At 37.8% G+C, this 11,752-nt stretch overlaps 2 protein-coding genes across 3 annotated transcripts; one reads left to right on the top strand and one right to left on the bottom strand.

Moving 5' to 3' along the window:
- The first annotated feature begins 4,051 nt into the window (after positions 1–4,051).
- LOC126586568 (tubulin-folding cofactor A-like) lies at positions 4,052–6,818 on the top strand. Its single transcript, XM_050251430.1, has 4 exons — positions 4,052–4,267; positions 5,044–5,203; positions 6,270–6,356; positions 6,439–6,818. Exons 2-4 carry the CDS (start codon positions 5,051–5,053, stop codon positions 6,541–6,543), a joined length of 345 nt encoding a protein of 114 aa, XP_050107387.1. The 5' UTR covers positions 4,052–4,267; positions 5,044–5,050; the 3' UTR covers positions 6,544–6,818.
- Positions 6,819–7,580: 762 nt separating this feature from the next.
- On the bottom strand, positions 7,581–11,287 carry LOC126586533 (uncharacterized). Of its 2 annotated transcripts, none has more exons than XM_050251392.1 (3): positions 10,771–11,287; positions 8,560–9,224; positions 7,581–8,425 (listed from the first exon to the last, which is right to left on the bottom strand). In XM_050251392.1, exons 2-3 carry the CDS (start codon positions 9,171–9,173, stop codon positions 7,726–7,728), a joined length of 1,314 nt encoding a protein of 437 aa, XP_050107349.1. In that variant the 5' UTR covers positions 9,174–9,224; positions 10,771–11,287; the 3' UTR covers positions 7,581–7,725. The 2 variants fall into 2 exon arrangements, with proteins under 2 accessions (XP_050107349.1, XP_050107354.1); XM_050251397.1 differs by lacking the exon at positions 10,771–11,287 and adding an exon at positions 10,274–10,729.
- Between the last annotated feature and the right edge of the window lie 465 nt (positions 11,288–11,752).

Raw genomic sequence — 11,752 nt, 5'->3', positions numbered from 1 at the left:
GACAGATTTGAGTTGCTTCTCAGTTTGGTTGATTATATTGTGATGTATGTGTATCGTGTATAAACGATTTCCTACTGCTAAATTTGTAGAGGATCTGCGACATGCAGTTTCTCATAATGTATTGTGTACTTACAAGGTACTTGTTTTTTCTACTCACCAAGAAAAGAGGTAACTATTTTGTTTTACTTTAGTTATGAATGCATACAAAATTCTTTCACCTAGATACTACTTGGAAGCCATCTGAGTAGTTACAACATACACTAAGCTGTGTGAGGGAGTATGAACTCGCTATTCACGAAATTCGAACCTAAGACCTCTCATTACAAGTGAAGAGGAATTTACTTAACTATAGTACTAAATGGCAAGAAGCTAATATGGAATAGTTTAGTAACAATATATCTACACTAAGCGGTGTGGGAATAAATTTATTTCAAACTCGTCATCTACGAAATTTGAGCCTAAGACCTCTAAAAAAATAGCAACATTTCCTTTGCACAAGGCTCGCCCTCATAAAAGCTTCAAAAATTATTAGACAAAAATAACATTGAAAAAATTAAACAATAAACTACAACTTTTCTTTCATAATCTTTGTATAAATAATATTACAAACTACAAAGACTAATTTGTCTACGACGAGGTTTCATTTTATCGTTTTATGCTTCTAAATTCTACACATATCAATTAATCAAAACAAAAAACCATATCAATTCATGAAACTTAAAAAATATAAAAGAACAAACAACTTCATGATCCAAACAATATGAAAAAAATCATAACAAATTAACAATAACTATAATCTATTGAACTTAACATTCGATTAATTTTGGCTAAAACATAAAATTTACTTAAATTTAATAATGAGGGGTTGAGTGGTGGTGGAGAATAAACAGCAGACTGGTGGTCCGGGGACTTGGTCGTGGAGAGGAGACAAGAGACAGACAGGCACCTTGTGATGGGCCTGATGGTGGTCTGTGAAGACTTGAGAGTAACCGATGGTGGTAGTCTTTGGTTGGGTGGGGTGGGGATTGGGGAATATGATAAGCCAATTAGGGAGTTGGAATTGGAATTGGAAAAGTTCTCCCTTGAAAGTTGAATCCTTTTTGTTTTTATAATAGAAAATGGTGAAAACTATATATCAAAGAATGGGGCTTAGAAGTCTGTCAGTACTACGGTCTAGTGATATTCCTCGTCACTTAGAAATGAGATGTCGTAGGTTCGAATCTTGTGGATAGTAAATTCGATGCCAAATTAGGTTGCCATTGTGTGGGTTAGTCAAACTCCTCCTTCCTTTAGTGTAAAATATATCAATGTATTTAAAAAAAGAACAAATTAGGTTGCTCATTGTGTAGCTTAGTCGAACTCCCCCTTCCTTTAGTGTAAATATATATCGATGTATTAAAAAAAAATCCGGCTTAGGATAGGAGGGTGTCTTCAAACCACCTATCAAACTCCCCGTTTTACTTAAATGACTTGGCTCAGAACAACGCCGTTTTGGCCAAGTCATTTAAAAAAACCTAGTCTTCTTCTTCTTCCTCCTTATGGTTTGCAAAATGTCAGAAGACCCAAAACACAACACCCCACCCCCCTCCCCTCCCCTCATCTTCTCCTCCACCAAATGCCCAGACTTGGGTGGTCCTCAAAGATCCTCACAACTACTTATCCGGGCTTTTAGGTGGTCCGGGTACCACCCATATCCCTTAATAGATCCACCTCCGGTAGCACATAAATGGTAGTTCTTTAATGATTATTAAGTTTTTGTTTCTTCTTATTAATTGATTTGCACTTGAAATTGGTTTTGTCTCACTTTACTCCTTAAGTTGCCATTTTCGTCTTATTTAGTCTCAATCCACTTCTTCATCCATTCCGTTAAATAGATTGTAAATTAAAGGGTAGCATGGGAATTTCATGTTTATAGAACTAGAGGTAAGCCTCATGCCTACAAATCCAGTCCTTGAGTTCAGTTGATAGCTAATCTTCTTCGCGATGATGACAATTCATCTCAAACCTGGAGAAAGTCCCTGGGTATGTAAATTATGGAGAAAATTTCTTGGGTTTGAATTTGAGTTGTAAAATATGGTATTGGGATTTCTTTAGTAGGTAGGTTGGAGATAAAGAATTGTGTTAAAAAAAATGAAATGTCCATACTACCCTTTGACTTAATGTCTATTTGACGAAAATGTGGTGCACTGAGACTAAATGAGATAAAAATGAAAATTTCAAGGGGCAAAGTGAGACAAAAGGTTCAAAAATAAGACTAAATGCCAATTTTAGGGGCAAATCAATTATAATTTTTTTTTAAGATAATACGAGGGAGACCAATTATTTATACCAAATTTTGTAAATCATGACCCAGTTGTTGATGATTAAATTATTACGTAAGTGTTAATTAACGTAGTTATTTCCTATTGGTGACACATCACATGATTTATAAATTTGGTCCAAAAAGTTGGTCTACCTAGCGTTATTTTTTAGGGGTAATAACTAAGTTAACTTTAAGTGATTCACTAGCAAATTGAGGTAGTGAGGTGCAGTTTGCTCAATGTATACCTTGTATGAATTTGATGAATGCAAAACAAGAAGCAGTTCTTCAACTTCAGAAGTACTACATCAATCGTAGAGCAAGATTCTAAAAAATTCTAGGTGCTAGTTGGGTAGAGGGCTGGCGCCTAGTGCCTAGGCGGCTAGGCGGGATCTAGACAGGTGCATAGGCAGATTTATGTAAATTTCTTGTATATCTTGTAAATAAGTGTATATTGACACTTACAAAAAAATTATATTTGTATGAAATCCATGAATAAGATAATAAAAGAATGATAAAATGCAAAAAGAGTATCTAACAAGTCCAAAATTTAAAAACACATTAAGCATATATGTCATATAACTTGAGACATTTTGAATGATTATATCTATTTTTTTTTTAAATAAAGTTAAAACTCCCACATAGTTGATTTGGTGGTTCATAATAAAGAGAAAATTTTGAAGAGGTGCATGCATCCTTCCCCATTTCATAAAGCACCACGTGTGTGGTCTGACCCCTCCCCTCCACCCCTAGTCCCCATCTCTCACATTAGCCAAGAGGCTCCCAAATGAAGGAGACCATTTTGACGTCTTGAAAACCGGAAACTTTTATTCTTTTTTATTCTTTCCTTTTCGTCTTCGTCTTCTTTCTGTTTCTTCTTCTTCTTCTTCTTCTCTCTTCTTCTGTTTTGCGTTGTAAGTTCCTCTCCTTCGATGAATTTCAAAGAGAGGAAATCACGCTAGTTAAGAAAGTCGTGGTGCACAGAGAAAGGGAGTCAAAGCGGCGAGAAAGCTTTTGCGATTCTGGGTATCTATTTGGAATTTCTTCCCAGGAAACCATTTCACTCTGCCTAGACCGCCGCCTAGGCTGCCCAAGCCGCCTAAGAGCGCCTAGGCGGGCACCTAACAGCTCCCCAATTTTTCTTAACGATTCAGACCTAATCGCATCGGCACACCCACGCCCAGCACCTAGGCGGCCGCCTAGGCTGATTTTTAGAACATTGTCGTAAAGTCTATAAGTTCGGTTAGAACTTTTCATTCTGTTTTGAAGAAAAATTGCATGACCGAATTGGTAGATGTAGAAGAGCTAGCGAAGGAGATGGCAACTAGGAGAGATGTATAAGAAATATACAAGGAAAAATATACAAAATTAGAGCAATGCCTTGAATTTTAGGCCAATTGGTGCTGTGGTAGGTGAACTAAAAACCTTTGAATAGTGGTCATGAACTTGTTATCTGGAGCAACGGTCTTTTAACTTCTGCCATTTTCTGTCCTTTTATACTCTATTTTAGTCGAAATTTCTCAATCTCTCAAAGCCTCAAAAGGACTATGTTCCATATTGAGAAAAAATTTAGAGATCAATCTCATAGATTTTCAATTAAGATACAATTGGGATGAAGTTAAGGGATCATACTCTTATTTTTACTTTTTTCTCCTTTTCTTTTTCTTCCACTCACGCTTCATCCATGATTTCTTTTGTAATTTTACACTAAGATAAAGAATGGGAAAACAATTAGTATTGAACTCGACAGTGACTCAATTTGGAATGAAAACTAGTATGAAGGAGACAATAGGTTTGAGACAGCAAATCCGCCGGGCCAAGATTCCCCCGACTCCAATCGAACTCAGATTCCCGCACCATAAACCGACCAAAGACACCCCCTCTCCCTCACCTTGTTCACTTCATCGCGTGTATTTAATCTTCCACAATCTTCTGCTCCAGTTTGCTACTCCTCTCTTGTACGCCCAGGTACTCTCTCTCTCTCTCTCTCTCTCTCTCTCTCTCCCCCAAATATAAGAGCAATGTTCGCTTTACTGAACGCTTCCCACTGGTGGATCTGTATATTTTCCTGTCTTTAAACTAGAATATTGTGCACTTGAGCCTACGTTTTGCTTAGTTTATGCTGTTTGTGTGCTATTTTTCGTTGAAATTTTGATCAGTGAGGCAAATAGCTCCACTGACGGATGAATCCTTGGTGGGGTTTCCTTGTGAAGCACTACCATGAAATGATGGAAGTGGGCATTTGTTTTGGCCGTCGTTCTGCCCGTTGAGTGAAGGAGTTTGTTCAATTTTGAAGGAATATTAAACTATGAAAGAAATATTGTTAATCAACATTTGAATTCTGGGGTTTATATCATTATATGTTAGTGTTGCTATTTGGTACTGTTACTGATATATAATAGTTCGTGCCCCTTAAGATATATTCCTGCCTCCGCCAGTTCTTGAAATCATTTATATCAAAATGTCTCAGGAAACAAGAATGATCTCAAACTGCACCGACCCCTTTCCCGCTTTTGTTCAATCAGTTAGAAAAACACTTCCTGTAAATGGGATCTGGTACAGAAGATGAGGGCGTAGTGAATCTGCCATATATAGCTTATAAATTTTAGTTTAATTACACGATTCTGTTATTGAATTATAATATATAGCATATTATAGATTGATTGAATATAAAGCTCAAATGCGATATTTTAGATCATGGGTTTCGTACTTTGCATTTATCAAGAAAATGATTCTTTTGATAGGACACCAATGGCAACCCTAAGAAATCTGAAAGTCAAGACTGGTACTTGTAAACGCCTAGTTAAGGAGCTTCATTCCTATGAGAAAGAGGTTGAGAGAGAAGCTGCCAAAACAGCAGACATGAAGGAGAAAGGAGCTGATCCGTATGACCTGAAGCAGCAGGTATGATCGAGACGTGCATCATTCAGCAGCTGGCACCATTAAGTTGTCATCATCTTTAAATTTATATTGTCTTGCATTTGTTGCAGACATTTGGTTAGTTGACAACAACAAATTTGCTCACTTATGAGTTTCTGAACTCCTTACATGGTTCTTAGCTGTCTTGATTTGTGGCACACTGTCATATTTTATGTTTGTGATATGTGAGTCAGTTATCATCTGTTGTTTGGAAATTTATGCATTTTAGATATATATCATTCTCTGTGGTGGGAATATGTTACTAGACATTTTTTATAGGACTTTGTTAAGATTTCTGAAGTTAGGTTGACCTTTTTCTTTTGAATATATTCGGCATCAATTAACTTGTTCTACTTGTTTGTTATCATTCTATTGTTAAACTTCGTAGTTTTTAGAAAGGGATTTATATACTTTTCCCCGTTAACAAATTTGGACAGCCAATACCATGCTAGTAGAAAAATAAGTCCCACATTTTTGCTTTCTTATTTTTTCAATAATAGTTATTAGCATACCATTAGTAAGATTTGGGGCCAAATTCCTGTTAGCAGATGACGTATTTGAAATTTTAATGGATCATTTTACCCTCTGATTCAATCTTTGGGACACTTTTGAGGCGATTAATAAGATGCAGATTGACTTGAATCAGTGCATTGTGCAATCTGCATGTACACATAAATGTTCAGATGCGTTTGCTTGCTTGCTTGTTTGTAGAAATTATGGTAATTTACAAAAAAAATTCACAGAAGAAAAGGGTTAAGATTACATAACCCCACAATATATACTTCATAACTTAGTTTATCAACTGTCTATGTTCTTTTGGAGATCCATTAATTTTAATAGGTATAGGTCAGGGAGTATTTTTTCCCATCAGATAATGTTCAAACTAAAGGCCATTGACCCAATCTTGCTTCTGAGTGCTTGGAGAAGTTCTCGTATATTCTTTGTTAAGCTACTTCATTGAGAAGTCAACTGAAGAAACGAAAAGATCAATGGATATATGCCTATCCCTTCCAAATAAAATTCCTGTCTTGTCATCTTGGTTCCCTTACAGGAAAATGTGCTAGCTGAATCAAGGATGATGATTCCAGACTGTCGGAAACGCTTGGAGGCCTCATTAGCTGACCTGAAAGGAATTTTGGTATGTAAAAGTCTTGGTAAACCTTAGTTTGAAGTACCAACTCATTTGGCTCCAATTCACTAAGCAAGATAATTACTTTTAGGCTGAAGTAGAAGAAGAGTTGAACCAGAAGGAAGGCCCTGAAATTGAAGAAGCTCAAACTGTTATTGGAGAAGTTGACGCACTGTTCCAGACAACAGAAGCCTAATGTCATAGCTTGGTAACGTTACTAACATGAGGGTGGTTTTCACCTTCGTCTTTTGTTCCGTTTCAAACGATGGACAGAGTGTGTTGTCTTCACATTGTTTTCTAAGGAGCCGTATTCTCGTGCCTGTATATGAATTGAAATTGCGTGCTGCTCCTCTTTCTTTTGCCCTCGACGGTCTTTTGAATTTCGGTTTGTTTGGTACTGTGTTATTCCAGACCCTGACTCTATATTGAATGGGAAAACAAGAGCAGAGATGCAAAATATATTTCTTGGTAGGAGACTTGGAGTAGAGATGCTATATATTCTGTCATTTTCCTTCCTGCTGGATCCATCTGTTCCCAATTAAGGGCTGGTTTGGTATTGCTGTGCTTTAAAAAAAAACTGCTGTGAGAATAAGCGGCTGTGCTGTGAGAATAAGCGGTTGTGAAATAAATCAGTAAAGTGTTTGGTAAACTTTTTTGTAAAAGTGCCTTTGGAAAAAAAAAAAAGCAGTCTGATAGTGGGTCTTTTCATTAAAGGAGCACTGTAGCTTCGTGTGCTTTGAAAAAAAACCAGTTTTCCAAAGCTACAAATAGCAGCTTCAGCTTTTTCTTTTGATTTCAGCTTATTCTCACAGCAGCTTCCAAAATAAGCCCTTTTTTTTCAGTTTACCAAACACCTAAAACCCTCACAGCTTTTTTTCATGGGTGCTTTTTTTTTAAGCACCTCACTCCCAAACCACTCCTAAGTCCGTAACGCATGAAAACGACGTAGAATCAAAAGAAACCAACCTAGTTGTACTTGTTCCTACTTCCCTTTCTTTTAAGTAACATCGTTTTGTTGCTCGTTGAATATTAGCTTATCATGAGAAAATTTTACGTGTAACTGGTTGCATACAACCAGCAATCGGTGATAGATAAATTCGTTCTTATCAGGGGCAATCCCGAAAGTGATGTTTTCCCAAAAAACTATCCTCATTCCGTCACCCATGACAAAATAGTAGGTACTGCCCAATGGGGATGTATAATGACGTCGTTTCGGCTTACTGCTACCATGAATGAGTAGTTAAACAATCTTTGAGAGTTCTAAATAAGAGTTTCCTGTACACAATGCAAAGATGTTACATCAATCAAGAGAAACTACGGTTTTTTTCAGCGCACGGAATCACCTCCGCTCTTTTCTTCCTCAAATTTTCTTACCTTTTCATATAGAAGGGCAGGAGGTTTTCCTGAACTTCCGACGGAAGGGCCTACATGCCTCGATGCTAAGATCGACAGCAGCTGCAAGAGCCATGAAGATGGCGGCATCCTCCACACATGTCACATGCCTCATGGCTAGTTGTACCAATGGCTTGCTGGCTTTTCCTTCCCCTTGCACTCTACTGCTCATGACGAAACCACCTACAAATGGATATAAACCTGCATAGTCTCCACTGCTTTGTGGGCTTGGTATCGGACTGGCGGATGCTGCTGCCGCTGCTACTGCCCGCATCTGTCTGTCTGTGTCTATGAAAAACTCCCCACCCTTTTCAGCATTGATGCGGATTTCAGACATGAAGAGCTCCACGGCCTCCTGGCATTCTGACAGAAGGCGAAATCGGCAGCAAACAGTGTCTCTGATGCCACGCTCACGCCATGCTTCAAGTTTTCCCCACGGCTGCCAGCTATCAGGCCTGCAAGGATCAGGACTAACAATCAACCAAGCTCCTGGGTTGGACCTTGCAACCCAATCACAACCTGTTGCCGGAACAAATGGAGTTGTTATAAAGGCTGCTGCAACAGCCGAGCCAGAGAGATCATGTATTGTCACCTTCCATCCCTTTCTCTCCCTTCTCTCTGTTTCCAGATCAGGATTGTTAGCAGCACCTGACCAGTATGTGTTCAATGGATCCACCTGGGGAACCCTGTAGATTCATTAAACTATCAGAAGCTACATCGACATTTGTTTCTTTTCTCAGCAATACAAACCTCACATAGTTTTCATGCAGAAGTCTTAAACATTTAACATAAGTTATAAAGATAAGTGACGTCACGTCACCTGTCTCGGATGAACCTGCAGCTGAAAATAGGCTGTTTATTGGAGCCTTGAAGCTGAACAACCTGAGGACTAAGTTTTGTCACATCGTCAAACTGGAAAACATATCTTGGATCAGGATCTAGTCTTATTCTCAAATGAAGCTCTGCACTCAATTTTCCGCTTTCGTGCTTGTTTTTGCCGATAGCTATCCATCCACAGAAAAGAACCACTGGCTTTCCTTGGCCCCATTCGGGACCAACCTCCAGCTTATATGTCCCAATTTGCTGCCTTTTGTTCCCTACACCGCAGTGGGATCCCTTCTTCCCTGTGAAAATAGCAATCTCCAGACAGGAATGAGGATTGTAGAAACAGCCAGGTTCCAGCAGCGCTTTAATATCCGATTCTTCAAGATAAAAACTTGAGGCCGTGCTGAGAGAATCAGGTGTAGTAGTAGCTTCAGGGGAAGAAACTAAGGGAATTGATGCTGTCTGCATAGGGAACCCTCGAAGGCGAATTTCACACGAATACGGGGAAGATAATGCATGAATGCCAGATTTTTCAGACTTGAAAGGTGTTCCAGGAATCCTTAGTCCAAGTGAGCCTATTGACAACCTAATAAAAGCCTGAGGATCCATTCTCGTCACAAAAACTTCCCCATCATACACAAAGCCATATTCTTGGACGGCCTGCAGCATCAGCAGAATAGTGACAATTAGATCACCGGGAATTAAGTAATGAAATTTGATGGCATATCAATCTCATAGGAAGTAATGTCAGGGACTTAAAAGAGTTTATATTTGCGATAAATTTAAGCACGAAGCTTTGATTGTATGCAAGAACCCGGCTTCAAAGCTGCACCGAGTCTTCAACTTGCACGGCTGCAGAGACCTGTTTGATCAATTTAATGTCGAACTAAGGCCAAAACATATTCATGATTTTATCGGACAAATCATGCAATATCCCTTATCTGTCATTATCAAACAATCCTGCTGCAAATCAACTAACGTAACTTAATGTTCCTCAATCAAGTTAACAACTTTCTAACCAATTATTCAAAGGTGTTGTACAGAGAGAAACACACAAGTACTTCTGTGTTTCTACTTTCTTCTTTAGAATAAGCATATAGAAGAAAATAAATACACTTAAAACTAAAAGAAAGAAAGCCGAAGCTGTGCATCTATATTTTTTTTTGAGAAGAGAAGCTGTGCATCTATATGTTCTCTAGATAAGATACTTTCACTGTTTCGATTCATTTATACAAGAAATTACTGTGCCAATGCGGTCCATCAAAATCACTCATATTACAACACATGTAGAATCATTAATACTTAAATCCTAAATGTTGACTTGCCCTCTTATTCTCCTGCGACAAGTCTTGGACTCGGTTTCGCACTAATTTAACAAACTCTGATCAAATTCCATTAACCTAAATCCAACTTAGCATTCCTTTAGATTCAAGCCAACCAGAGTCCAGTCAATACAGATAAACAGAGAAAAGAAATGCACATACAAAATTCAATGAACTCAACAAAGACTTCACCTATCATTTAGTATGGCCAAGTGGTATTGCTCTTTACTTGTAAGTGAAAGGTTTTAGGTTCGATTCTCGCCAAATGCGATTTGAACCACACTATTGCTAGCCTATTACGAGGCTAAGTTCACCCCCTTCCCCCTTACTGCAAACAATATCGTTTGTCCAAAAAAAAATTAAAAAAAAGAAAAACGAAGACTTCACCTAAAGCTGATTGGCTTGGTTATGGTCAATTTACGGAAACTTTTTGTGTGGATTGACCTGAAATTAAAAAACTTCCATTACGCGCATCGTCTCTTGCAGTTTTCCATCTGATCAACAAAGATTAGGGTTCTAGGAATCAATTGAATTGAAATCTACGACTAATCACACCAATAAGTGGGTAATTAATCACCAACATACTCGATAACAAAACTTATCCATCAAACAGAGCATTGAAGCTAAAACAAGCCAACCCAGTTCAAATTTCTGCAAACTAAGCTCAACCCAATTTAAATTTCATCAAACCAAGCTCAACCCACAAAATTTTTCCAACCAAAGTACACAATTTCAGCATAATGGAATCCCCCAAAATATTAGAAACATTGAGATTATACATTAAAAAAGCAGAGTCAAGAGTCACAAAAACAAAGTTAATTGGGGAGCATGATACCACAAAAACAGAAGAGAAAAAGAGACGTTATTTGAGAGAGAAAGAGTACCTAAAAGTTGCGGAGCTGAAACAAAACCTGAAATTGAGCAGCAAGAGAACCAGAAGACCAACAAAACAAGAACAAGGGACGAGAGAAAGAGAGAGAGAGAGAGAGAGAGAGAGAGAGAGACGCCAAAAACTGGATTACCCAATAAGAGAAATCAGATTTCTCTTGAATGTGGGTGCAATAAATAGTATGAGTAAATGATTGATGTGAACTTCAGCAACAACTCTTACTAGAGAGAGAGAGAGAGAGAGAGAGAGAGAGAGGGATTGGCTCAGACTCAGTAGTAAACAGAGAGAGAGAGAGAGAGAGAGATGGGAAGTGGGTACTTGCTGCTGCTGCTGCTGCTGATGGTGTTTCTGTACAGAGTCTGCTTTGGATATCAAGTAGTAGGCTGTGCGCGGATCATGAGGACTCACACCTTCTCACAATAAACGAACCAAAAATACCATCGTCATTTTCTCTCTTCCCTTCTCACTCTGCTGCACCTGCATCAATGTATAACGTATTTTACTTGTGTTTTTAACTTTCGCTGTGTATTTCTTTTATTTAATTGAAAAACTTATTATATGGTCATGTTTTTGTCATGCTTAGGTTGTAATATGCGTGGATTTTGTTGACAAATTGTGAATCTAAACTCTCCGTTGAACATCACTTAAGGTGAAAATATTTTGAAATCAATTCTTAATAAAAATTTAAGTGAATCTTAAAAGAACATTTTAAGTGCTTCGTCTAAGAAACACATATATGGTGCTTCTTCCAAAAAACACTTAAAGTGATTTTTAAACCCAAAACCAATTTTACCACAAACACTTTTGGTCATTCCAAAAAAATTTCAAACAAGCCCTTAGTCAATAATAAAGAAGCTACATAAACTTAAAAGGACGTGATGTTTGCACTTTATCTTTTCACCTCTGCATTTCCTTATTTATTTGAGCAGTCTAAATTGCATAATTTAGAAGTACCATTCTCTAATAATATATTTCAA

This window comes from Malus sylvestris, chromosome 2, assembly GCF_916048215.2.
Source record: "Malus sylvestris chromosome 2, drMalSylv7.2, whole genome shotgun sequence".
NCBI lineage: Eukaryota > Viridiplantae > Streptophyta > Magnoliopsida > Rosales > Rosaceae > Malus > Malus sylvestris.
Note: the sequence above shows the minus strand (reverse complement) of the source record. Positions and strands in the feature narration are given on the sequence as shown.

Bases quoted from the DNA above. Each gene is read 5' to 3' on its own strand.
- LOC126586568 (XM_050251430.1), top strand. From the start codon at position 5,051: ATGGCAACCCTAAGAAATCTGAAAGTCAAGACTGGTACTTGTAAACGC. The intron at 5,204-6,269 runs GTATGATCGAGA...GTTCCCTTACAG, and splicing joins CGTATGACCTGAAGCAGCAG to GAAAATGTGCTAGCTGAATC. The intron at 6,357-6,438 runs GTATGTAAAAGT...AATTACTTTTAG, and splicing joins CTGACCTGAAAGGAATTTTG to GCTGAAGTAGAAGAAGAGTT.
- LOC126586533 (XM_050251392.1), bottom strand. From the start codon at position 9,173: ATGGATCCTCAGGCTTTTATTAGGTTGTCAATAGGCTCACTTGGACTA. The intron at 8,426-8,559 runs GTGACGTGACGT...ATGAATCTACAG, and splicing joins TGCAGGTTCATCCGAGACAG to GGTTCCCCAGGTGGATCCAT.